This window comes from Elephas maximus, chromosome 11 (assembly GCF_024166365.1).
Source record: "Elephas maximus indicus isolate mEleMax1 chromosome 11, mEleMax1 primary haplotype, whole genome shotgun sequence".
Lineage (NCBI taxonomy): Eukaryota > Metazoa > Chordata > Mammalia > Proboscidea > Elephantidae > Elephas > Elephas maximus.
In genome coordinates this window covers 104288459-104315914 of record NC_064829.1, presented here as the reverse complement: position 1 = coordinate 104315914, position 27456 = coordinate 104288459, and the positions used below count along the sequence as shown (strand labels likewise).

The window sequence follows — 27456 nt, the reverse complement described above, 5'->3', positions numbered from 1 at the left end:
GGGCCCAAGGACGAACCCCCTTCCCAGCCACACCCAGCAGGAGCCTGGAACGGGCAAATACTTTATTATTATGACACCTGGGGCGTCCTTGGCAGCCGGGATCACTGGGGTGCTTTCAGGAAGGGCTCATGTAAGACATCAAACAGCCTCCGGGCCTGGGTGGGAGGGAAAGAGGGAAACGAGAACCCAGTTATTAAACAAGCTATTTGTTTGGTACATCTGGAGAGTGGGAACGTTTGTTTGCACCATTTTTCTCTCCCAGCTAGGAGGGGCCCTGGGGGCTAAGAGAAGTAGCCCCATCTGGAGTCTATCCCAGACTGGCTGCATAAAGCTGGGCTGCCCTTCCTGCCCCCCCGCCCCGGGCCTCAGTTTTCCTCATCTGTAGAATGGCTACCTTGGGTTTTCCAGCACCTTAGGACTTTGGCGTCTAAGGTCTTATGTATTTGGGGTCCCTATGTACCCGAACCCCTCAAGCCCATTCCGAACACTCTTACCTTCTGGGGCCCCAGGCCTGGGCACAAGGCCAGATCTTCCCATGATGCAGCGATGAGCTGTTCCAGAGACTGAGGAAGGTGGGAGCGAGGCGTCAGGGAAGGTGAACACAAAACTTAACCCTGCCCCAGCTGATCAGGGGCCTAAGATATTCCTGGGGGAAGCGGGGGCTGGGATCGAGTGGGAAAGTGGAAGGAAATTGGGTGGAGGGGGCACTTCCTAGAAAAGGCCAGGGGCTAAAAATGCGTATAGAGGCAGGGGAGTCGCTCCTTACCCCAAAAGTAGCCAGGAGGGTCTGACTGTCTGTTTTGTTGACTGACTTCACCGTGGTCAGACATTCAGTCACCTGGAAGGGCGGGGGAGATAAGTACATTGGCAGAGAGAAGGAATGAGCCCACGAGGGGCAGGGCTGGCTCACTGCTGGGTCCCCAGACTGCCCAGCATAGAGAAACTACCCAGTAAATTTTTTTTTAACTGACTAAACAATCATCTCAGAGGGATTCCCTGATCCCCAACTAGCTGAGGGGGTGTTGGTCACATGGTAAGGTAAATACTGTTGACCTTGAGGCACTGGTTGTGCCCAGGGGGAGACAGCCTCAGGATTGGACCTGGGTTCAAAACCACTCGTTCACTGTAAGATGCAGGGCATAGAAGCTGATCTCTCTGGTACCTTCCTCAAGTGCATTAAGAAGGCCACCCGACCCACAGTGGGTGAAAACAAATCATGCAATGATGGCCAACGTGGACCGTATGTGATGACCTCAGTTCTGTTCTCAGCCCTGCCAGTCCCTGGCTGTGTGACACTGGATGAATGCCTTCATCTTTCTTCCTCCCCCCAGACAGGCTTTCACAGCGATGGACTGTAGACCAGGTGGCTGAGCTGATGTGCCTAGCACAAAGCAAGAGCTTCAGCTGTGGGAGCTGGTGATACAAGGCCTGATGGTATCTAGCTGCCATGTTAGTGCTCCCTGGAAGAACCCCCATGAAAGGCATCGATGAAGTGTCCCTCACCATGACTCCGTCACTGGAGCCCAGATTCAATTCATTCAGTAAGCACTCCTGAGCACCCATGGGGACACAGTAGTAGGTCCCAGTCCAGTAGGGGAGACAGACCTGTCCCCAGACAGTGAGGACCCACAGTGGATGGGGCTGGGATAGGGGAGTTAAGGGGGCTGTGGGACCCAAGGGGGGAACACCTGACCCAGCCTGAGGTCAGGGAGGGCTTCCTGGAGGAGTGGGCATCCAAGCTGAGGTGAGGGATGGAAACAGACAGGTAATCAGCTGGGCAGAGGGAACAGAATGGGCAAATGGCCGGAGGAGCAAGGTAGGTGTGGAAGGATAGTGTAACCAGTGTAAGTAAGGCTGCAAGGGCGCTGAGGAGAATGGGGCTGGCTAGACAGACACCAGTTGCTGTCAAGTTGATTCTGACTCATGGTGACCCTGGTGTTGCAGAGTAGAACTGTGTTCCAAAGGGTTTTCAAGGTTGTAACCTTTCAGAAACAGATTGCCAGGCCTTTCTTCCAAGGTACCTCTGGTGGGTTCGAACCTCCAACCTTTCGGTGAATAGTTGGGCATGTAACTGTTTGAGCCACCAAGGACTCCTGCTAGACAGGTAGAGCATGGTGGGAAGCTTGGGCTTTTGCTAAGGGCACTGGGGAGCCATGGAAGGGTTTAGAGCAGGGGAAGACATGCCAGGTTTGCGCTCAGGAAGAGCCCTCTGGCTGCAATGTGAGCATGAGGCTGGAGAAGAACAGCCTGGGGAATGAATGGACATGACCTGAGAACAGAATGGAAGCTCAACCACCCAGGAGCTGGGGGGAGACCCAGCAGGGTTGTCAGGTGCCTGGGAGAGAGGTGGGCAGCCTCACCCGGGAGACAAAGTCCTGCTCCAGCTTCTCCATTAGCAAGTCCGCCGGCTTCTGCTCGTAGGCCTTGTAGGTTTCCAGGTACCGCCCAGCCTCCTCAGGGCTGGGGTGAGAGGACATGGGTCAGCCGGGGTGAAGGGTAAGAGGGTGTCATGTTTGAGATCAACTTCATTACTCACTGCCATCAAGTCAATAATGACTCAGCGACCCTATAGGACAGAGTAGAACTGTCCCGTAGGGTTTCCAAGGAGTGGCTGGTGGATTCGAACTGCTGACCTTTTGATTAGTAGCCATAGCTCTTAACTACTACGCCACTGGGGCTCCAATAGTTTCATTACAATCATGATTCCTGGTGCTAAAAGTTCCAAACTCTAATGTACAGAAAAATGAACGTTCTCAGCCCTCCCTTCCCCCAAACACCCCTGGGGTAACCTCTGCCAGCTTATCTTTATACCTCTTTTCCAGCTAATAGGGGTCCGGACAGGCCCTGCTTCCCGCCTGAGTGAGACTTGTGTGCCGTCGATTCCGACCCATTTGACATGAGGCAAATAATTTTCCTCTTGGGGCTCAGTTTCTTAGTTTGTCACTTGTCTTTTAACTTTGTAGTATCTTTTACTATCCAGAAGTTTTAAAATTTTTTAAATTTTCTCAAATCAGTCATCTTTTTCCTTTATGGCTTCTGGATTTTGTGTCTTGCTTTGAAAGACCTTTCCTGCCCCATGATGCTAAAATACATCCTCCCGTAAGATTTCTTACAATACTTACGGTAGTCTTTATGTTTAAAGCTGTAATTTGTCAGGATTCAATTTTGCTGATGGTGTGAGGTAGGGATGTATTTTTTTCCAAATGGAAGCCCAACCTAAATAATCCAGAAATCTAGATGTGGAATTAATTATTCAGCCAGATTCATGCCTAACTCAAAAGTGCCTTGTATTGTACGGTCCTGGGAATTTTATCTAAGTCACCTGCTTTTGTGCCTATACCCTTATAAGAAAGCTATTTAAAAAAAAAAAAAAAAGAACAGTTGCTGCCAAGTTGATTCTGACTCATGGCGACTCCACGTGTGTCATAGTAGAAGTGTGCTCCATAGGGTTTTCAATGGCTGTGACATTTTGGAAGTAGACTGCAGGCCTGTCTTCTGAGGCACCTCTGGGTGGATTTGAACCACCAACCTTTCTGTTAATAGCTGAGCACTTAACTGTTTGTGCCACTCAGAGACTCCATAAGAAAGGTATTATGACCCCATTTTACAGATGGGAAAACTGAGGCCCAGAGAGAGGCAGTGCCGGGCCCAGGGTCACAGAGGGAGTTCATGGAAAGAGAAAGAGGAATGATTCATGACAGAGCCTGAATTGGGGGAGATGGGGACTCCATCTCACCTCCAGGCAAGGATCAGGGTGCAGTCTGCCAGGATGCACATCTTAGCCAGCTCTTTGAGGGCCTGCTGAGGGTCTTTCTGGAAAAGAAGAAGAAAATTGGAATTAGAGACCTGAGAGAAAGCAAGGAATAAACTGTCTTGAAGACACAGTAGCTTAGGATGCCAAGAGCCTTTCACTCAGCACACACTCCCTGAGCCCTTAGTGGGTGCTCAGCCTGTGCTGGGGGGTGACTGACACAGTCCTGGCCCTGCCGTCCCAGAACTCAATCCAGTGGGAAGACAGGCAAACCCATCCCCAGACAGTGATGCCCCAGAGTGGGCAGGGCTAAGACGAGGGAGTGCCTGAGTCAGCCTGGGGGATCAGGGAGGGCATCCTGGAGAAGGAGACATCTGAGCTGAGTCCTGAAGGAAAATGAGGAGTAAGGGAGGAAAAGGACAGCAAAAAAGGGAATTCCATGCATAGGGAACAATATGTGCAAAGGATGGGAGGGGATAGAGGTCTTGAGGAATTCACTCCATATGGGATTGTTGTTGCTGTTGCCACCCAGTTGATTCCAACTCATGGCCGCTCCATGTGTGCAGAGTAAAACCGCTCCATAGAGTTTTCAAGGCTATGACATTTTGGAAGCAGATCGCCAGGCCTGTCTTCCGAGGTGCCTGCCAACCTTCGAACTGCCAGCCTTTCAGCTAGTAGTCGAGTGCTGAACTGTTTGCACCACCCAGGGACTCCCCATATGGGATGGAGGTTGTGAAATGAAAGAGTGATTGCTTGGAAGCTTAGAGATGAGCCTGCAGGGGTGGGTGGGGGTCAGGTCAGGTAAGGCCATGGTGGGAAAGGGAGCTTTCTCCTAAGGGCACTAGGGAGCCATAAAAAGTTTTTGAGCAGGGGAGTTGGATCTGTGCTTTAGGAAGATGTTCTGGCTGCTGTAAGGATGGAAGGGATTGCAGCTGGAGGCCCTAAGACCAGGGAGGAAGCTGGGGAACCCAGACAGGAGAGGAGGGGGTCTGGATGGGGCAAGGGCTGTGCAGACAGAGAAGATGAAGCAGATTCAAGAGATATTTAGGTGGTGAAGGGATAGGACTAGTTGAAGGGGGTATAGGGAAAGAACAGACGGATAATTTTACTCTCCTGCCGCCTTCCAGCACTGGTGTCTTGGTGACCTGTGTCAATCTCAGATGTGCAAAATGGGTTCTCACTGAGGTTTTAACTTGCATTTCTCCTTGGAAGGGATTAAACAGGAAGTAATGTAGTCCCCACCACCCATCTGTCACTTTGCTATACTATGTGTAGCAATGCTGCTGGAACTTATACCTCTGGTGTTTCAAATACCATCAAAGTAACCTATGGTGACCGGGTTTCAGCAGAGTTTCCAGACTAAGACTAGGAAGAAAGGCTTGGTGATCTACTTCCAAAAACTAGCCAATGAAATCCTTATGCATCACAACAGAACACTGTCGATATAGTGTTAGAAGATAAGCCCCCTAGGTTGGAATAAAACTGAGCAAGAGCTGCCTCCTCAAAGTAGACCCACTGCCACTGAGTCAATTCTGACTCACAGCAACCCTACAGGACAGAGTAGAACAGCCCCTAGGGTTTCCGAGGCTGTAATCTTTGCAGAAGCAGACTGCCACATCTTTTTCCTGCAGTGCAGTTGCTGGGTTCAAACCGCCAACCTATTGGTTAGCAGCCATGCGCTTAACCACTGTGCCACCAAGGCTCCTTCCTCAAAGTAGAGTTTACCTTAATGACATGGATGGAGTCAAGCATACCAATGATCATGAGGATGGCATGGAATCTGGCAGTATTTTGTTCTGTTGTACCTGGGGGCTCCATGAGTTGAAGCCAACCAAGAACTTAGTCCACTCTGCTACCTCCAAGCCCCAAAATCCCCATTTCACAGATGGAAACAATGAGGCCTGCTGGGAAGTGACCCCTGCTTACCACGTCCACCTGGACGAGCAGGACCCGCAGGGCGAAGTTCTTCCCCAGGCTCTGCAGCCGCTGGTGGATGTAGTCTGGGTGGAGGTTGTGGTAGCGGAGGCTGCCAGGGACAGGGGAGAGGGAGAGATAGGGCGGTCTCAGTCTCCCCGAGAGCCTGGAAGCCCTTCTCCGCCCTCAGCAGAATTCAGAAGGCTCAGACTCCAGCAGCCACAGCATAGCAAAGGCGGAAAAACTTGCTGGAATCTGAGGTTGAGAGAGGTTAAGTGACTGGCCCACGATCACCCTTCCAGGAAGTGGCACAGCGGGGATTTGAACTGAGGGCAGCCTGGCCCTGGTTCCCTGAAGGTTGGACTCCTGGGTTCGTCACTGAGGAGAAGAGACTTGGGCTTCACGTAGAGACCAGGAGCTGGGTTCCAGTGTATGTGGACTGAGGGCCGCTACACAGCTGGTCTTGGAAAACAGGGCCTGGCCAGGACCAGGCCTGCCTGCCTTGGCCTCAGAAGGTGCTGGCAGGGAGGGGGAGGGGTGGCTCCTCTACCTGGGTAACTAGGGGTCATCTCTGCCCAGTGGCCTCCAGGTGAAGGGCAGGAATTGAGAAGTTTCACTTCCCCATCTGACCCTATTTGGAAAGGAACCTCTGGGGCTTGAGGGGCAGGGGAACTTGTTTACCTGCGGCAAGGTTGGAAAGATCCTGGTTCTCTTTGACCCCAGCCTTGGATGTCTGGGACATGAGTCACTCAGTCCCCTCCTCCCTCAGACCCAGGAGTCTGGGATCCCAGCCCCTTCCTCCCTCAGACCCAGGAGTCCAGGCCCCCAGCCCCTTCCTCCTTCAAAACCAGGAGTCCAGGCTCCCAGCCCCTCCTCTCTCAGACCCAGGAGTCCCAGCCCCCAGCTCCCTCCTCCCTCACACCCAGGAGTCTGGGATCCCAGCCCCTTCCTCCCTCAGACCCAGGAGTCCAGGCCCCCAGCCCCTTCCTCCTTCAAAACCAGGAGTCCAGGCTCCCAGCCCCTCCTTTCTCAGACCCAGGAGTCCCAGCCCCCAGCTCCCTCCTCCCTCACACCCAGGAGTCCAGGCCCCAGCCCCTTCTTCCCTCAGACCCAGGACTCCAGACTCCCAGCCCCTCCTCTCTCAGACCCAGGAGTCCAGGCCCCCAGCCCCTCCTCTCTCAGACCTAGGAGTCCAGGCCCCCAGCCCCCTCCTCCCTCAGACCCAGGAGTCCAGGTCCTCAGCCCCCTCCTCGCTCAGACCCAGGAGTCCAGGTCCTCAGCCCCCTCCTCCCTCAGACCCAGGAGTCCAGGTCCTCAGCCCCCTCCTCCCTCAGACCCAGGAGTCCAGGTCCTCAGCCCCCTTGTCTCTCAGAACCCAGCTTTTGTTGCTCCAGACACCTCCAGGCCAAGATCCTCTTCTTCCCACATAGCCCCACACCTAGGCCCAGAGCTAGCACGAGTTCTTCTATGGGACAGCCTAGAACAGCAGAGCACTATACTCCCCAGCCTGGTTGGAAGCCCTTCCTGGAAGGTAGGGCAGCCCCAGAGCTCACCTGAGGAAGAGAGCACAGGTGCTGTGGCCCAGCACGTAGTCCGGGACCACGTCGCCAAATTCCCAGGGCACATTGCGCACAAACTTCAGCACTGGGTTGCCCCTCTAGGGAAGGAGGGAGAAGGTTAGTCCCCACCACAACCTCTTCCAACACCTCTCCGCCCCTCTCCACCCTGGGCCTGGGTCTTCTCCAGCTTCTCTTCCCTCCTCTTCCCAGCCTGGAATGTCCCAGGTCCTGGAAACCCTCCCCGACCCTCCAGCTCTGGGGTTTTACTAAAGCACTCCCAGGTCTGTCTCCAGCTGGCCGCCAACATATGAAACTGAAATCCTAACCCTTGTGCCTGTGGATGTGATCCCATCTGGAAATAGGGTCTTTCTTTTGTCATGTTAATAAGATCAAACCAATGCAAGGTGGGTCCTAAACCTAATCACTTCTGAGTTATAAAAAGAGGCACAGACACAGGTGGAAGACACCATGCGAAGACAGACACACAGGTAGATGCATCTATACGGCTGGGAGCTCCAAGGACTGCCAGCTACTGGAGGCTGAAATGGAGTCCCTGGGTGGTGCAGGTGGTTAACGTACTCGCCTGCTAACTGAAAAACTGCAGGTTCGTGTCCACCCAAATGCACCTTGTAAGAAAGGTCTGATAATCTACTTTCAAAAAACCGGCCACTGGAAACTCTGTGGAGCATAGTTCTACAATGACACACATGAGGTCGCCATGAGTCGGAGTGAACTCCACAGTAACTGGTTTTGTTTGTTTTTGCCAGATGATTTTGATATGTGCTGAAGTTTGAGAAGTATTGATTTCACTCATTTAAATCTTCACAATGACGCTACAAGGTGGATCCTCTTTTTTTTAGTAACAACTTTATTGAGATAGTTCGCATACGGTACAATTCACTCATTTAAAGTGTGTAATTCAATGGTTTTTAATATAATTACTGTGCAGCTAAGGGGCCCTGGTGGCACAATGGTTAAGTACTCAGCCACTAACTGAAAGATCAGCAGTTTGAACCCACCAGCTGTTCCGAGGGAGAAAAGACCTGGCAATCTGCTCCCGTAAAGATTTACAGCACAAAAAGATAGAAACTACCTAAGTGCCCATCAGCAGATGAACAGATAAATTATGGTACATACACTGAATGGAATACCGTGCAATAAATAATGATGACTCCACGAAAGATCTCACTACGTGGATGAATCTGGAGGGCGTCATGCTAAGTGAAATAGGTCAATCACAAAAGGACTAATATTGCATGAGACCCACAATCACAAAAACTCAAGAAAAAGTTTACACACAGGAAAAAAACAATCTTTGATTGTCGCAAGGGAGGGGATTTCCTCTCCCCACTCCTCCCCTAACTAGATAGTAGACAAGTGTTAACTTGGGTGAAGGGAAGGACAACACACAATATAGGGAAAGTCAACACAACTTGACCAAGGGAAAATCATAGAAGCTTCCTAGACACATCTAAACACCTTGAAGGACAGAGTTACTGGAGCTGAAGGCTGGGTACCATAGTCTTGGGGACACCTAGGTTAACTGGCATAATATAGTTCATAAAATGTTCAACATCCTACTTTGGTAAGTAGCATCTGGGGGGGTGATGTGTGAACGGACATCTAAGATACATCTACTGGTCCCATCCTGTCCAGAACAAAGGAGAATGAAAGAAACCAAAGACACAAGGAAAATATTAGCCCAAAGGGCTAATGGACCACATAAACCATAGCCTCCACCAGCCAGAGCCCAGAAGAACCAGATGGTGCCCAGCTACCACACAGAATACTCTGACAGGGATCACAATAGAGGGTCCCAGACAGAGTGGGAGAAAAATGTAGAACAAAATTCAAATTAACAAAAAAAGACCAGACTTACTGGTCTGACAAAGACTGGAGGAACACCCAAGACTATGGCTCCTGGACATTCTACTAACTCAGAGCTGAAGCCACTCCCGAGGTCCACCTTTCAGCCAAAGATTAGAGAAGCCTACAAAACAAAGAATGACAAACACATGAGGAATGTGCTTCTTAGTTCAATCAAGTAGACCAGACCAAATGGGCAACACCTGCCCAAAAGCAAGCAGAAGGCAGAAAGAGACAGGAAAATTGGATGAATGGACATGGGGAATCTGGTGTGGAAAAGGGGAGAGTGCTGACGCATCGTGGGGATTGCAACCAATGTCGCAAAACAATTTGTGTATAAATTTTTGAGTGAGAAACTAATTTGCACTGTAAACTTTTACCTAAAGCACCATGAAAAAAAAAAAAAAAAAGATTACGGCCTAGAAAACCCAATGGGGCAGTTCCATTCTGTTCCATAGGGTTGTTATGAGTCAGAATCGACTCAATGGCACACAACACCATTGTGCGAATCAGTTCAGGGAAACTAAAATCACCCACTTCTGACGCAAAATTGTGTCGTGGATAACAGATCCCACTCCACATGCCAACTGAGTCCTGTAGAAATCCCAGCTTCCCTTCCCTGTTCAGTTCAGACCAGCTGCCCACACTGCCCTTCTCTCTCTCATCCTCAGCCACCTGGGGCTAGGTCAGCAAGTACCAGCCACAAGCTCAGAGGTCCACATGACTCCCTCTGCTTCAGACCAGTTAGCCCCCACTCCTCTTTTAGCATCCTATAATTCAATGTAAAGACTCATATAGGTCACAGGAAACACCATACCTGTGATAACAGCTTTAATATAACAATAAAGGATAGAAATGAAGAGATGCATAGGGCAAGCTTCCAGAGGGATCCCAACATGGATCTTCCACGTCCCAAGGGGATGCACTACCCTCCTGAGAGCACATGTTCACTCTTACCAACCAGGAAGCTCCATCTGAGCCTTAGGGTTCAGGGCTCTTATCGGCCTTACTAGGTGGCCATGTCAGATTATATCATGCCTCCACGTGAAGCTTAGTCAGCCTCGGGCCCCCAGGTGGTGCCTCATGGTCTGGTCAGCCCCCCACTCATTAGCCTCACGTGTTGGTCTGGCTCAAAAGAACAGAGAGCAAAGGCCAAATGGCCTTCTGCAAGGTGATTCCAAACCTCGTAGTCAGAGTTGTGCCATCATCACCACAATTTTGGAACATTTCATCAACTCAAAAAGAAACCCCACACCCTTTAGCAGTCACTCCCCATCCCATAACCCCCTGGCAACCACTAATTTACATTCTGTTTCTATGGATTTGCTTATTCTTAACAGTTCATATACATGAAATCATACGATATATGACCTCTTGTGTCTGGCTTCTTTCACTTGGCATCATGATTTCAAGGTTCATCCACATTGCAGCATGTATCAGTACTTCATTCCTTTTTATTGTCATATAATATTCCATCATATGGCTATAACACATTTTATTCATCCATTCAAGAGCTGACAGACATTTGAGGTTTTTCACTTTGGGACTTCGTGAATAATGCTGCTATAAATGTTTGTGTATAAATTTTTGTGCGAGCATCCGTTCTCATTTCTCTTGGGTATATACCTAAGAGTGGAATTACTGGGTCATATGGTAACTCTGTGTTTCATCCTTTAAGGAGCTGCCACACTGTTTTCCAAAGCTGCTGCCCCATTTTACAATCCCACCAGCAGTGTATGAGGGTTGCAATTTCTCCACGTTCTCATCCACATTTGCTATTGTCTGACTTTTTGATTCTAGCCATCCCACTAGGTGTGAAGTAGTATCTCACTATGGTTTTGATTTGCATTTCCCTGCTGACCAGTGACATTGAGAATTTTTTCATGTGCTTGGGTCCCAGTATATAATCTTTGTACATTGCCTCTTCTCTCCACTAGAATGCCAGCTCCATCTGTGGCAGGGATTTATTCACTCTATCCCCTAGAATGAAAGCACTCTATGCTTTCATTCACTCTATCCCCTAGAGCCTAGAACAGCACCCAGTACCCTCTGTCAATATTTGTGGACTAAATAAATGGATGAATCCCCACTTAAAGATGACCAAACCACAAGATAACCCAAGGCACAGATGGGTTAATTCACTTGTCCAAAATCACATAGCTACTGTGTGTCCGAGCAGGTATTCAAATTCAGATCTGTGTTTAATAGATAGTTTTTGAATGAATGAACAACAATCCTGAGGACAGAAAATATAGCTGCACAAACACAGTCATCTCCCCCACCCCCGCCACAAGAATACCTGGGGTACCCTCAACCTACACACAGCTCTTGTATGAATGAATGAATGAATGGCACTGCATTAGCTAAGTAGGTAGAACTCACATCCCCTTCCACTGCCCAACAGAACCATCCCTATATGGTGTTTCCTCCCAGAATCCTCAAAGCCCCACTTCTCCATCCCCCTCCTCACCTGCCGGGGGCTGACAATGATGCTATTGGATTTTGCCCCTGGTTTGGGGGCCTGGTTGGGAGTTTCTCCTGCCGGGGCATCTGACCCTGTGAGGCACGTGACTGCAGCCCTTCCTGGAGGCCCCGAGATGGTGTACTCAGCATATGTCTGAGGGTTTTCCTGGGCTGGGGTCTCCACAGTGGGAAGGCTCCGTGTGGATTTGAATAAGGGCTTGGCCTGTAGGGACACGGAGGTGGATGAGTGGGGTGTTTATGGCCTGGGGAAGTGGCATGGGAGCCCTTCCCCACTCATCAGTGTCAGCCCACCTTCCATCCTCCCAATGCACCTTCCAGAGGCAAAACTATAAAAGGGCTGGGAACTCAAAATCTGAATCCACCCACTTCTCCCCACCTCTTCAGCTTCCACCCCATCTCAGCCACCATCGTCTCCAATCTGGACCACTGTAGTCACCACCTCAGCAAGCTCCCTGCCTCTACCCCTACCCCTGCTGGCACATTCCACACATACAGCCAAGGGGATCTCTCCTTTGCTCACAGCCCTCCCGTGGCCCTGGCCTCAGAGTAAAAGCCAAAGCTGTCACCATGGCCCAGGAGACTCTAGAAGACCCATCCCTGCCCCCTTGTCTCTGGGGCTTCACCTCCTACCATTTCCCCCTCCTTTTCTCCAGCCCCACGCATTGGCTTCCTTGCTGTGCTCAAACTTGTCAGGTATCTCTGACCTCAGGGCCTTTGCACTGGCTATTCTCTCTCCTCTCAGATGTCTGCATGGCTCACTCCTTCACCTCCTTCATGTCTCTACCAAAATGTCATCTTCCTGTCTAAGGTAGCCCCTCTCCCCCATACACCCTATATCCTTGGCCCAGTTTCTTTTTTTCTTCATAGTCTATAGGTGGCAGCCAAAACCAGGGCTTTGAACCAGTTCGAACTGGTTCATTCATCATCAATGAAGCGAAACCAGAACAGACTCAAAATTTAAAAACCTGAGTTATCTGGAAACATAACCAGAATGGGAAAAATTACAAGTCAAAGCCCTGGAATGGGAGACTTGGAAGAGCCATAGTGAGCCCCTTCAGCAGCCTGATGTGTGATACTGGATTATTGCGAGGACTGAGGAGCGTGGTGATACGCATTCAAAGTGGCCTGGCTGGCCGCCATCTTTTAGCGGGGCACCGTTGTTTCTGACTCTGCACAAAATCCTTCGGGCAAGAGATTTGGTTGCTATGCAATGAGTGTGCTGCTATTTTCTAAGAGGAAGATAAAGTTTCTAGCAGGGCTTCAACCCAGAATTTTCCCATACCAGTTATGATTCCAGTTGACCCAAATTTTAAAATTCAGGTCTGTTCCCGTGTCAGTCCCTCAGCCATTACTGAACCGGGAAGAACCAGTTGGAAGCCCTGGCCAAAACTCTGCTCCAGCAGAATGTTTTCCTGCAGGAATGAGATTTCAGAATTACCAGCCCCTGCAATTTATCAAAAGATGTCAGAAGTGCAGAATTTTCTTTTTAAACTGCAAAACCTTCCAGTTCTTAAATGTCAGCAACATCACAGTGCTGGCTACATAAAACACAACCCAGGACCACCCCACTGGCTGCCAGTTTGCGGCCTTTGCTTTAGCCCTTTCTGAGATCCACCTTGCCATTTTACAGGTGGGGAAAGTGAGGCCTCCAGAGGGCAAAGGATTGTTTGCCCCAGGCAATTCAGGCCCCAACACCTCCTAATCCACACGGGGCTCCACAGACCTCTTCCTGTACTCTTGCCTTCCACCCTGCCTCCCAATGGTCCCATCTCCTCGTCCTACCCCAGAAGGAGGGACCTCATCGTCGTCCAGTGGTATGACGAACTTCTTCCTTTGGGGCGGCCCTGGGGGCTGTGACACCCCCTCCTCATCCTTCCCAGGGTCCATCTGGGATCTGAGAAGGAAGACGTGTCAAAGGGAGAGAACGAGACCTCAGTATCTGCATTCCCATCTCCTACCAGGGACCCTCACTCACAGCCATCTCTCGCCCCCAAAAAAACCCAAGGTTCCAAAGTGTCAAGTCCCAAACACCCCAATTTCTACAAAGCCCCGCCCAGCGCATCGATCCTCCACCTTCTGCTCGCCCAGTCCCTTACGGGCCACACATCCCATTCGCCCCGCCCCTCGAGGGCCCCTAAACTCTATTCGCCCCGCCTCCGGGGTCCTCGGGTTCTACTCTCTCCGCCCTCCCCCGCGGTCCCCCGCCTTCCATTCGACCGGCTCCTCACCGTCCCCAACACCCCGTTAGCCCGGTCCCAGGACGCCCCACCTGGACGCCCCCCCCGCGCCCAGTCTTGTCCATTTCTCAGACTGCGCAGCGATTGGCTTCCGCGGCCATCAATCGCCACCTCGCGGGCTCCACCTCTCTCTCCAGCCTCGCGGTCTCACAGCGGCGAGCACTAACCTCTTGGTTCCGAGGCCACCGGGAAAATATCGGCGGGGAATCGAGGCCTCCCGCGGCCGGGGCGGCCAGCGCGGCCCCAGGATCACCGAACTTCCGGCCTCTCTGGCCCTCAAGCTTCCCGAAGCGGTTGAGCACGGAGAGGGGCGGTCCCTGCGCAGCTCTCTATGGTCTTGGAGGACTGCGGAGGCTTGAGGAGTAGATCTGTGGCCCCCAGAGTGTCTGGCTTCCAAGCAGTCCAATTTCAATGTCATTATTGAGCGCCTTTTGTGTGCCTCGGCTCCGGGCAGACCTCAGGGGAGTAGAGGTGGTGGGAGCTCAAACTAGGGCCCTTCTCTCAGTACAGAGAGACTTGAGTTTGACTCCTGGCTCTGCCATTGACTTGGCCTCAGTTTCCCCATTCATTCATTTATTCCACACATATTCCCAGAGCGCTTCCTCTGTGTCTGGCCCTGTGCGGGGCGGGGCTAGTGAAACGTGAGTGATCAACAACAGCCCCCGCCTTCCTTCCGGGGCTCTCCGTCCTGTGGGAGAGTCCCCAAAGAGTGACGGCCCGGAGTGGGCAGGGCTGGGTTGGGGGAGCCCAGAGGGCTGTAGGACCCAGGGCGGCGCCTGACCCAGCCTCAGGTTAGGAGGGGCTTCCTGGAGGAAAGGACATCTGAGCAGAGGCCTGGTTGATGAGTTACTATTAGTCATTTCCTGAATTCGGAATAGTAATCACACTGTTCTAGCTTGCAACTGTCTGATTACTAAGGAGAGGGAGCATATTTTTTTGAATTTATTGGTCTTTTATCTTCTGTGAATTGCTTGCTCATATCCTTTGCCCATTTTTTAAATGAGGTTGTGTGCCTTTTTTTATTGCTACTAATTTGCAGGAGTACTTTATGAATTCCGGATTCTAATTCTTAGTCAGTCACATGTGCAGCAAATATTTCCTCCTAGTTTGTACTTTGTGTTTTAAATTTATTTATTTTTGTCACACAGACGTTCTTAGTGTTTATTTGCACCTATTTATCAATCTCTTCCGTCCTGACTTTTGCTTTTTGGTGTGTTAAGAGGCTTTCTGGGGCCACAAAAGATGGACCCTGATAGAACGGGAGAAAAACACTGAACAAGACTCAGGTTCATTAAATGCCCAGACTTACTGGACCAGTTGAGACTAGAAGACTCCCTGAAACTATCGCCCTGAGATAACTCTTTAAACCTTGAACCAAAACTATCCCCTGAGGTCACCTTTTAGTGAAATAACAGATTTGCACACAAAATCAAGGATATTACCTGTGAGTATAGTACTCCATTCAAAAACCTGTATGAGACCAAAAGGTCAACAATTACTCTAAAACAAAAACGAGAAGATAAGGGCACAGGGAAACTAGAGCACTGGAAATGGAACACCCAGAGCGCAATTAAAGAAAATGTTGACACATTGTGAAAAATGTAACTAATGTCACTGAACAATTTGTGTACAAATTGTCATATGTGAACCTAATTTGCTGTGTAAACTTTCACTGAAAACACAATAAAATATTATTTAAAAAAAAGAGGCCTTCTTGCCAGCATAGCAGAGGCAGGGGTTTGGGGACCATGGTTTCAGGGGACATCTAAGTCAATTGGCTTAATAAAATCTATTAAGAAAACATTCTGCATCCCACTTTGGAGAATGGCGTCTGGGGTTTTTAATGCTAGCAAGCAGCCATCTAAGATGCATCAATTGGTCTCAACCCACCTAGAGCAAAGGAGAATGAAGGATACCAAAGACACAAGGTAATTATGAGCCCAAGAGAAAGAAAGGGCCACATAAATCAGAGACTACATCAGCCTGAGACCAGAAGAACTAGATGGTGCCTGGCCACAACCAATGATTGCCCTGACAGGGAACACAACGGAGAACCCCTGAGGGAGCAGGAGAGCAGTGGGATGCAGACCTCAAATTCTCATAAAAAGGTCAGACTTAATGGTCTGACTGGGGCTAGAAGGACCCAGGAGATCATGGTCCCCAGACCTTCTGTTAGCCCAAGACAGGAACCATTCCCAAAGCCAACTCTTCAGACAGGAGTTGGACTGGACTATAGGATAGAAAATGACACCAGTGAGAAGTGAGCTTCTTGGATCAAGTATACACATCAGACTATGTGGGCAGCTCCTGTCTGGAGAGGAGATGAGAGGGCAGAGGGGGTCAGAAGCTGGCAGAATGGACACGAAAAGTGAGAGTGGCAGGAAGGAGTGTGCTGTCTCATTAGGGGGAGAGCAACTAGGAGTATATAGCAAGGTGTATATAAATTTTTGTATGAGAGACTGACTTGATTTGTAAACTTTCACTTAAAGCACAATAAAAATTTTAAAAAAGAGGCCTTCTTGGGCTAACATGTTGATGTACATTGAGTCTGCTCTTTTCGGCAAAGCAGTTGATGGGAATGTCACTCTTACTTAAGATCCTGGTGAAGAACCAGATGGTAACCGGTGGAAAACCAGCACGAGTTTAAAGAGCCTGCAATGGCTGCTCTCTAGGAGCTCAATTAAGTCCAGGTATTGATCATCAATATATTATCTCCCATCTCTGATCAAAAGGAGGGAATGATTTAGGAGTTAATATTGGAGCCATTATTCCCTGTCCTAAAATGTGACCCAGCTGGAGCTGGATTCACAAGGACTCTCAAGGACACATCAACTGGGCCCTGAGGTATAAAGACAATACCTAGGACAATCTTGGAAAACATCTTTTAGGAAAAATTTCACAACTCACAAAACACAGCACAAAAGACCTACATACTTTCCACTATTATCTTTTTCTATTGGTACTTAGTGAATAGTAAGATTTGTTGGCCCCATGAGGACCCTCCTGACTGTTGTTACTGAAACCCATACCAATGATTATTAAGAAAGACAATTCAAGATGTAGGATTATGGTGATCTGGCAGTTTCTAGCCAATCTATGAAAAGGTAAAGCTTTCAATATTTTTTCCCTTTTGTACTGTTAATATATAGATGACTGTAACATTCCTCCTTAGACTCAGGCACACATGGCTCTAGCAGCATGCTTGTCCGTTTCCCACTTTTGCCTTTTTGAATACATGCCGAATAAAACGTCTCTTTTTGTTTAAAAAAAAAAGGCCTTCTGCATTCCAAAGTCATAAACACGTATTCCTACCGTTTCTTTTAATATTTTCCTAATTTTAATTTTAAGGTTTCTGTCTTTAATCCAGATGAGATTTAGTTTTGAAGATGCACTAAAGTCGGAATTCATGATGGGTGTAACCAAATGTGTCACAATACTGTTTATTTAAAAAAAAATCTTTTCCCCACTGTTTTGATATTTTACATTTATCACGTACCAAATTCCCATATATAAACAGATCTATTTCTGGCATTTCTATCATGTTCCAGTGATCTCTTTATCCATTCCTTGCATCCATGACACACTGTTTAATTGTTTTATCTTCATATGTTTTGATAACACATAAGGCAAGTCTTCTCTCTCCCCTCCCCCAGTTGAGTTTCAAATCTCTTTACTATTCTTGCAAATTTTCTCTTCTGGATGGATTTTAGCATCTGCTTTTTGAGTTCCATGAAAAGTCCTGACTAAGATCAGAATTAAATTGGATTAATTTCAAGAGAATTGAACTTGTTTTCATATCCATGAATATGGTATTTCTCTCCATTTATTCTGGCTTTATTACTAGCTGATAGTAAAAGTTTTTTCTAATTGATATTTATTTCTACAATTGGTTCATGAGTACCCTCTCTATTACTTTTTACAACCCTCTTCTTCCTCTTGAATTCATTTTACTTCTTTCTGGAGTACATTCCTTACTAATTTACAGGGAGCTCTGGTGGCATGACAGTTAATCACTAGGCTGCTAACAAAAAGGCCAGCAGTTCGAACCACCAGCCTGCTTGTGGGATAAAAGATCAGATGACCTTACTCCCATAAAGATTACAGACTAGGAAACTCTGAGGGACAATTCTACTTTGTCTTATAGGTCTCTGTGAGTCGGAATTGACTCAATGGCACACAACAACATCAGTGGATAGTAACTCTCTGAGTCTTACCCATCTGAAAATGTCTTTATGTCACCCTCACACTTGGAATCTAGAATTCTGGGTTCCTAGCTATTTTTCTTCCAAAGTTAGAAGATGCTTCTCGCCAGTCTTCCCAATCCCACCTCCACTGATGGGAAGTCTTCAGTCTCAGCACTGGGTGTAACTTTTTCCTGTAGTCATTTACAAAGTGTGACCTTGGACCAGTAACTAAGCTTCTCTGTGGATCAATTTGCGAATCTCTAAAATTGGGATAACAATAGCACAAATGTTAAGAGGATTAAATGGGGTAACATATGCAAAAAGCTTAAAATTGTACCTGGCTCACCCATACCCATTACTGTTGATTCCAACTTATAGTGACCCTATAGGGCAGCGTAGAACTGCCCCCAAAGGGTTTCCAAGGAGCACCTGGTGGATTCGAACTGCTGACCTTTTGATTAGCAGCCACAGCTCTTAACCACTGCGCCCACCACACAGTGGGGCTATATTAATCAACCAAAAACAAACCAATTGTCATGAGTCGATTCTGACACGTGGTAACCCCACATGTTGCAGAGTAGAGCAGCAATCCACAGGGTTTTTTAAAAGCTGTGACCTTTCCTAAGCAGACTGCCAGGGCTTTCTTCCGAGGGGCCCCTGAATAGGTTCGAACCACCAACCTGCCAACCTTTTTTAGTAATCAAGTGCTTAATCATTTGGATCATCCAGGGACTCCCAGGGCTATATTGTTGTTGTTGGGTACTGCCCAGTTGATTCCGACTCAAAGTGACCCCATGTGACAAAGTAGTACTGCCCCATAGGGTTTTCTAGGCTGTAGCCTTTACAGGAGCAGATCACCAGGTCTTTTCTCCTGTGGAGTACTGGGTGAGTTCAACCCACTAATCCTTATGTTAGCAGCCAAGTGCTTAACCATTGAGCACCGGGGTCCCCACAGGGCCATCTTAATCTGTTGCTATCGACTCTTTTCTGACTCATAGTCATGACAGGGTAAAACTGCACCATAGATTTTCCAAGGCTGTAATCTTTACTGCTACATCTTTCTCCCACAGAGCAGCTGGTGAGTTCGAACCTCTGGCCTTTCGGTTGGCAGCTGAGCTCTTAACCACTGTACCACCAGGGCCCCTTAGGGCTATATTAGGGTTTGTCAAATAAACTCTAGTCCTGGGCAGGCAGGGTTTGGAGCTGTTGTGGCCAGCACTGTATCGCAGTTCCCCAACACAGGTCCCAGCACCCAGGAGGGGCTACGGAACAGGTGTTGTGTGAATGAGCAACGAAGTCAAGCCCTATGGCAAGCAATTTCACCACTGTGAGCCTCAATTTCTCCATCTCTAACTGCTAGGGTCCTGAGGATTCAATGAGACTGTATACGCTAGAGTAGAGGCCCGTCTTGAAATGGGCTTCTTTCACTCATTCCTTGAACAACTGTGTATTGAGTACCTACTATGTGCCAGGGGACACAGCTCTGAGAATAACAGCTGGTGCCACGGGGGAGACAGATAACAACAAAGAAATAAACACACAAATAAGAGGAAATCATGTGTGCTATGGAGAGTAAACACTGATGTGAAGTGACTGGGCGGGGGTGGAGATCACAAGGTCACAGGAAGGAAGGCTTTATAAACTATAATAACAATAAATAATGACCATCAACTAAAAATAGAGGGAGCACTTATGGGCTAAGCTCATTTGATAGATGAGGGAACCGAGGCCCCAGAGACACAGAAAGAAGGACCATGGAAATGTCGTGTCCCTGAATCCAAGGGCAGAGAGCGTTTCTAGAAGGAGACTGACTCAGGTAGAAAGGCGTGACTCAGTTTCTCCCTTCCAAAACCTAACTCAGTTTCTCCTTTCGGGAATGCAATTGCCAGACTTAAACCTGAGACTCCTGCCTTGTCCGGCAGGGGGCGTCGTCGCCCCACAATAGGATTGGGGGGAGCTGGTGTGCCACGGCGGCGCTGCCAGCACCCGTGGGGGCAAGACCCAAAGAAAGTGACGGGTGGCCCCTTTCCCTCTCTCAGCCTGTTTCCCGGCCGCAAAAGTGCAGCAAAGGCCCCGCCGCCTGAGGTTAATGTAGCTCTGAGCGTGTTCACATTTTAAGGAGGGGAAAAAAAAAAAGTTGCCCTCCGTTCTGCATTATTTCCAAGAGTGCTTTCTACGCTTAGTTCCAGAATTGAACCTTGGCATCCTGGAGTCGAATTTCCACGCTCCCAGAATTGCGAGTTCAAATCTTCCCGCTGTCCTGCAGCCTACTTCCAAACGCCCCAAGTTCAAATTCCAGCCGCGGCCTAAACTTCCCAGGCGATTACCGAACTCTGGTCCTGTTCCACACCCAAACCTGCCCCGGGTCCCAACTTCGAGTCCCTTATGCGTCCCGGAAGAGGGGGTTGGAGATGGAGGACTCGGAGACCCGGAATCCCAATTCCGCCCCAGAGGTTCTAGGCCGGGGTGTGTGTGTTGCGAGGGCGGGGGGACCCGGAGCGGCCGGGCGGAAGGCTCTGGAAGCGCGGGGCGCTGCCGGGGGCGCGGTGACCAGGCGGCGTCCCCACCCACCTCTAAACTTAGCCGCGGTGACGCGCAGCCTGGCGATCGCGGCTGGACCGGGGACGCAGGGGGGCCCGAGCCAAGGGGGGCGGCTTGGCTAGGCGAGCCGCTATTTATAGAGCCCGGAGCCCGAAATAGCGCCAAGCCAAGCGGCCGGGATGACGCGGGAGCCGCCGGGGGCTGACTCACCCGGCCCGGAGCGCAGGCCCCGGGATGGGGGGCAGTGGAGGTGCTGGGCCTTGGCCCGGCGCCCTCCCGGACACCTCTTCTGTTGGGACGTCCCAAGTCTCCACCCGGCAGGCTGTGGCTGGATATGCTGCAAAAAGGAGGATCTGCAGCATGAGGGACTAAGGTGGGATCACAGGTGGGACTTTCCCCAAATAGCCCCGGAACCCAGAAACTATTTGTACAAGAAGAGGGTTTGGGAAGGTGGGGAGATAAACCAGATATGCATACTTGTTTCTCATCAGCAACAGGACGGAGGCCTTTTGGAGGCAGGGGAATGGACACAATGGCCCTGAGTAGTTGCTGGTCCGCGTGCCCCCCTCTGTACTTGCCATGACCCCCATGCATGCTGTTCTTTCCCTGGAATCCCCTTCCCTGCCTTCTCAGTCTTGAAAATTTGTGTCTCTTTAGGGACCTGGTGCTGAGGGTCAATTCTCACTGCCACCGAGTAGATTCCAACTTATAAAGACCCTGCAGGACAGAGTAGAACTGCCCCATAGGGTTTCCAAGGCTGTAATCTTTATGGAAGGAGACTTGGTGGTGCAGTGGTTAAGCACTCGGCTGCTAAGCAAAAGATTTGCCATTCGAACCCAAAAGCCGCTCTGTGGGAGAAAGATGTGGCAGTCTGCTTCATAAAGGTTACAGCTTTAGAAGCCCTATGGGGCAGTTCTATTTCTATAGGGTTGCTATGAGTCAGAAGCGACAGGATGGTAGTGGGTTTTTTTTTTTGTTAATCTTTATGGGAGACAATGCCCTACTGCTATTCATTAGGTTTTCACTGGCTAATACTTTTCAGTAGACTGCCGGGTCCTTCTTCCTAATCTGTCTTAGTCCGGAAGCTCAGCTGAAACCTGTCCTCCGTGGGTGACCCTACTGGTCTCTAAATACCGGTGGCATAGCTTCCAACATCACAGCAACACGCAAGGCCCCACAATACAACAAACTGACAGGCACGTGGGGGTAAATAATCCGCAAATAATCCGAGAAGCCGGACTATATGAAGAAGAACGAGACATCAGGATTGGAGGAAGACTCATTAACAACCTGCATTATGCAGATGACACAACCTTTCTTGCTGAAAGTGAAGAGGACTTGAAGCACTTACTAATGAAGATCAAAGACCACAGGCTTCAGTATGGATTGCACCTCAACATAAAGAAAACAAAAATCCTCACACCTGGACCAATGAGCAACATCATGACAAATGGAGAAAACACTGAAGTTGTCAAGGATTTCATTTGACTTGGATCCACAATCAACAGCCATGGAAGCAGCAGTCAAGAAATGAAAAGACGGATTGCATTGGGCAAATCTGCTGCAAAGGGCCTCTTCAAAGTATTGAAGAGCAAAGATGTCACCCTGAAGACTAAGGTGCGCCTGACCCAAGCCATGGTATTTTCAATCACATCATACGCATGTGAAAGCTGGACAATGAATAAGGAAGACCGAAGAAGAGTTGACACCTTTGAATTGTGGTGTTGGCGAAGAATATTGAATATACCACGGACTGCCAAAAGAACGAGCAAATCTGTCTTTGGAAGAAGTACAACCAGAATGCTCCTTAGAAGCAAGGATGGCGAGACTGTGTCTTACATATTTTGGACATGTTGTCAGGAGGGATCAGTCTCTAGAGAAGGACATCATGCTTGGCAAAGTACAGGGTCAGTGGAAAAGAGGAAGACCCTCAACGAGGTGGATTGACACAGTGGCTGCAACAATGGGCTCAAGCGTAACGATTGTAAGGATGGCGCGGGACCGGGCAGTGTTTAGTTATGTTGTGCATAGGGTCGCTATGAGACAGAACCGACTCGATGGCACCTAACAACAACAACAACAACAACTTTATGGAAACAGACTGCCACATCTTGGCAGTGGGTTTTTTTTTTTTTTTTTGAGGGGGGCGGTTAATCTTTATGAAAGCTGACTGCCACATCTTTCTCCCACCAAGAGGCTGGTGTGTTCTAACCACCAACCTTTTGGTTAGCAGCTGAGCTCTTTAACCACTGCCCATCAGGGCTCCTTGGTGCTGACATTAGTCCCTCATAAGTAAAACCTCTGACCTATGAGACTGTGAGCCTCATGAGGGCAGGTGCCAGCCTGTCCCAGTCTTTAATGTGTCTCCAGCACTGCCCAGCACAAGGCAGGCCTCAGGAGAAATTAATTGTGTGAATAAAAGGTCCTGGTAATAAAATAAATGGCATTTCCCAAATTACAACAGCAAATGTTTATTCTATGCTGCAGTGCCAGGCACAGCTCTGAGATTATCTCCTATGGGCCTCACCACAGGCTACAAGCAGGGGCTTTTATTGTTTTCATCATCACCATCCCCGTGGCAGAGATGAAGCAACCAAGGCTCAGAGAGGCTTTAAGTGTCCAAGTTCATCCTGCAGTAGGGCCAGAGCTAGCTCTTGAACCTGGGTTGCTGGGCTCCAGAGCCATTCAGCTCCCAGGTTATGGCTTCATGGGTCCCATGGAACCCAAAGCTAGGCAGTGGTTCTCCAACTGTGGTCTTTGGAACCCTGAGAGGTTCTCCAGCACACTCCCAAAAGGTCTAAAATGTCCAAATTGTTATTATTATTATAAAATACATCTGCCTTTTCCACTGTCATTCTCTTCAGTCTATGCAGTATAGGCCGCATGCTATCACAACAGACTGAGCACAGGAGCAGATAGGGGATCCTGCTGTCTTCCCTTAAGCTGAATACTGAAGAGATTTGCAAAATGTGAACCAATGTCTCTCTTCTCTCTAAATGCTTTTGTTGTTGGTTTGGAAAATATGGTTATTTTTTGTTAAAAATACATGACTAATGTGAACAAGAAATGGGTTCCTCGTTGTCATTTTAAAACAAGGTAATAAGTAAATATCTTTTAAATGTCTCAGTAATTCTGGATACCGTAAATATCAATAGATATAACCTATATCACCAAAAACTCTTGGGGATCTTCAGTAATTTTTGAGACTATGCTGGCATCTCCTGCGTGGAGGGGAGATGTGTGGGTAGAGGGGCTTAGAAGCTGGCAAAATGGACGCAAAAAGAGAGAGTGGAAGGAGGGGGCGGGCTGTCTCATTGTGGGAAGAGTAATTGGGAGTATGTAGTAAGGTGTATATAAGTTTTTATGTGAGAGACTGATTGATTTGTAAACTTTCACTTAAAGCACGATAAAAATTACTAAAAAAATTTTTTTTGTTGTGGTGAATAATAACCAAAAAATAAATAAATAAATGCCATTTGAACCATTTTAAGTGTACAGTTCAGTGACATTAATTACATTCACCAGGCTGTACAACCATCACCACTGACTTCCAAAAGTTTTACATCAACCCGAACAGAAACTCAGTACCCCTTCAGCAAATCATTTTTAAGAGTGCAAGGAGCCCTGCAACCAAATAGTTTGAGAATCACTGAAATAAAAATCATACAAACTTGGGCTAAGTGCTACCAAGGACAAGAATGTGGGGGTAGGAGGTAGGAGAGGAGGGCAGGCTTCTCTGGAGGAAGAGCCTTTAAGAAGAGTCCTTCTGAGACCATGTGAAAAATGGCTTGGTGGAGGCATCTGACTGCCTTGTCTAACTTCTCCAAGGGAAAGGAGAATCAGGAGCAGTAACCCAAGGCTGATGACTATGAGGCAGAGGTCAGACATGCCTCCTCTCTCCGCCATCTTTACCAATTCTGACACCAGCCGTCCTTCCCACGGCACTCTCTACTTCTCTGCTGGGCTCGATAATTCATTGCAGTGGCCACACAGAACTCCCAGACCATACTCATGACTGTGGGGTTTATTAGGGAAGTAACAGGTTACAATTCAGGTTCAGGAACATTCAGGATACAATTCTCCCATCAGGACAGCCTCTTCCTGGCCTATGCCACAAGCACACCTCCTCTGGCCCTTGGCCTCTTGGTGCCTCGGCCTGGCCTCTACCCTGCTTGGGCAAGCGTTACAAAGCACTTTTAGCTCTGCCAATAAGTGCCCAGAGGCACCCCACTCGACCAATAAGCCTCCACTGAAGGCGCTCAGCTTTAGCTCCATGGCTCAGCAAACCTAGCTCCGCCAAGTACTTGAAGGCACCCTACTCCATCAACAAGGCTTCTGCCCGAAGACACTCAGCTTTCTTGCTCCATGGGCCAGGAAGCCCACCACCCCATCTCATGCCAGTCTTCTGGTTATGTTGCTGCCGTTTCCCTGCCACCACTTCTTACTGTCTTCAGTGTTACAGCCCCCTCACTCTCTCTTGGTCTCCTGGTTCCAGGAGCTTCTCAGCACAAGGATCCTGGGTCCAAAGGACCAGCTCTACTCCTGGCTCTTCTTTCTTGATCCTCTCCTCCTGCCTCTGAGATGGCTCATTTTTTTTTTAATAATTTTTATTGTGCTTTAAGTGAAAGTTTACAAGTCAGTCTCTCACATATAAACTTACATACACCTTACTACATACTCCCATTTACTCTCCCCCTAATGAGTCAGCCCACACCCTCCATCCAGTCTCTCCTTTCATGACCGTTTTGCCAGTTTCTAACCCTCTCTACCCTCCCGTCTCCTCTCCAGACAGGAGATGCCAACACAGTCTCAAGTGTCCACCTGATACAGGTAGCTCACTCTTCATCAGCATCTCTCTCCAACCCATTGTCCAGTCCCTTCCATGTCTGATGAGTTGTCTTCGGGGATGGTTCCTACCCTGGGCCAACAGAAGGTTTGGGGACCATGACTGCCGGGATTCTTTTAGTCTCAGTCAGACCATTAAGTCTGGTCTTTGTATGAGAATTTGGAGTCTGCATCCCACTGTTCTCCTGCTCTCTCAGGGGTTCTCTGTTGTGCTCCCTGTCAGGGCAATCATTGGTTGTGGCTGGGCACCATCTAGTTCTTCTGGTCTCAGGATGATGTAAGTCTCTAGTTCATGTGGCCCTTTCTGTCTCTTGGGGTCATAATTATCTTGTGACCTTGGTGTTCTTCATTCTCCTTTGATCCAGGTGGGTTGAGACCAATTGATGCATCTTAGATGGCCGCTTGTTAGCATTTAAGACCCCAGATGAAATGGCTCATTTTAAGTGTAGTGGGATAAGAAAACTGACCAATCCCTTTGTTAGGGTTCCATAGACCTTGTTTGCATGGTTCCATCCCAACACGGGTGCCATGTACCTTATTTGCATTATTAGTAAGCTATCCAATCCCCTTGGTGGGCCAAAATTACCTTATTTGTATACTCCCACCCAATCACTTGGGTGGGAGTTAGCAGGAATATGACAAGAAAGGCCATATAAAATTGATCCATCCTACTGAAGACTAGAAAAACTAGATGGGGCTCAGCTACCATTAACGATCTTTTCGATCAGGCCCACAACAGATGGATCCTGATGCAAGGGGAGGAAATTGTGAAACAAAACTCAAATTCTTAAAAAGTCCAGACTTAACTGTACCAGTGAAGACTAGAAGATATTTCTCGAGGTCACTTTTTAGCTAAATAACAGATTGGTTCATAAAATATTACCCGCGAGTACTGTGCAACTTTAAAAAATCATCCATATGAAACGAAATGGTCAACAATTACTTCAGAGCAAAAATGAAAGGGTAAGGGGAGAGGGAAACCAGATTACTGGAAGCAAAACATCCAGAATGAAATTAATGACAATGTTGACACATTGTAAAAAATGTAACCAATGTCACTGAACAATTTGTGTAGTGAAATGGGAACCTAATTTGTGTGTAACCGTTCACTGAAAACACAATAAAATATTAAAAAATTTTATTAAAAAAAAATAAGAGAGAGGTCTTCTGTATCCTCTTTTTATATTTCTGGAAACCCTGGTGACATAGCGGTTGAGAGCTACAGCTGCTAACCAAAAGGTCAGCAGTTCAAATCCACCAGGTGCTCCTTGGAAACCCTATGGGGCAGTTCTACTCTGTCTTATAGGGTCACTTTGAGTCAAAACTGACTTGACGGCAATGGGTTGGGTCAGGTCGGGTCTGTATCCCAAGGTCATAAACACGTGTTACTGCCATTATTTTTAATATTTTCCTCATTTTGATTTTATGTTTCTGTCTTTAATCCATAGGAGATTTATTTTTGAAGATGCACTAAAGTAGGAATTCATGATGGATGTAACCATGTCACAATACCATTTATTTAAAAAACCAATCTTTTCCTCACTGTTTTGATATTCTACGTTTATCATGTACCAAATTTCCATATATAAACAGGTCTCTTCCTAAAGGATGACTGGGAATCTGCTTAGGTGATGGAAGAGAGATTCTAAGGCAGAGGAAAAAAGGAAAAGGCATGTGCAAAGGCCCTGTGGTAGGAAATTGCTTGGTGAGTTTGAGACACATAAAGAAGGCCCATGTGGCTAGAGGAGAGGGATTGGGGACAGAGTGGCAACAAATGAGGCTGGTTAACCAAAGGACCAACTCATGTAGGGCCTCGAAGTTCATGGTGTGTATTTTGAGTTTTATTCTGAGTGGAGAATGGGCTATAGGTGGGCAAGGAAGGATGAAGGAAGCCCAGCGAGAGAGTGACTGCAGTCATCTGGGGGAGAACAGACGGTAGCCTGGATTAGGGTGATGTTAGTGGTGATGGGGAGGTAAGAAGAATGGTTAGGTTTGAGGGACTGGTTGAATGAAGGTACTGTGAACCAAAGGAGAAGCGGACTAGGGAAGAAGGTCATGAATTCTGACTGAGTCTT

General features: G+C 48.3%; 1 protein-coding gene across 3 annotated transcripts; it reads right to left on the bottom strand.

The window, feature by feature from the left end:
- Nucleotides 1-43: 43 nt before the first annotated feature.
- Nucleotides 44-14376, bottom strand: ERCC1 (ERCC excision repair 1, endonuclease non-catalytic subunit). 3 transcript variants are annotated; one of them, XM_049900050.1, is made up of 10 exons: nucleotides 13979-14376; nucleotides 13357-13468; nucleotides 11561-11776; nucleotides 7219-7322; nucleotides 5678-5777; nucleotides 3737-3813; nucleotides 2361-2460; nucleotides 767-838; nucleotides 495-563; nucleotides 44-155 (listed from the first exon to the last, which is right to left on the bottom strand). In XM_049900050.1, the coding sequence occupies exons 1-10, from the start codon at nucleotides 14227-14229 to the stop codon at nucleotides 102-104; spliced, it is 1155 nt and encodes a 384-aa protein (XP_049756007.1). In that variant the 5' UTR covers nucleotides 14230-14376; the 3' UTR covers nucleotides 44-101. The 3 variants fall into 3 exon arrangements, with proteins under 3 accessions (XP_049756007.1, XP_049756009.1, XP_049756008.1); XM_049900052.1 differs by lacking the exon at nucleotides 13979-14376 and adding an exon at nucleotides 13844-13968; XM_049900051.1 differs by lacking the exon at nucleotides 11561-11776 and having other exon boundaries at nucleotides 13979-14375.
- Nucleotides 14377-27456: the final 13080 nt, after the last annotated feature.

What these genes read in the sequence shown, in the direction of transcription:
- ERCC1 (XM_049900050.1), bottom strand. Translation starts at nt 14,229, where the DNA reads ATGACATTGAAATTGGACTGCTTGGAAGCCAGACACTCTGGGGGCCAC. An exon ending in TCATTGTCAGCCCCCGGCAG is followed by an intron (nt 7,323 to 11,560) that starts GTGAGGAGGGGG and finishes CTCCTTCCCTAG; the next exon opens with AGGGGCAACCCAGTGCTGAA. An exon ending in CAGGCCTGGGGCCCCAGAAG is followed by an intron (nt 156 to 494) that starts GTAAGAGTGTTC and finishes CCTCCCACCCAG; the next exon opens with GCCCGGAGGCTGTTTGATGT.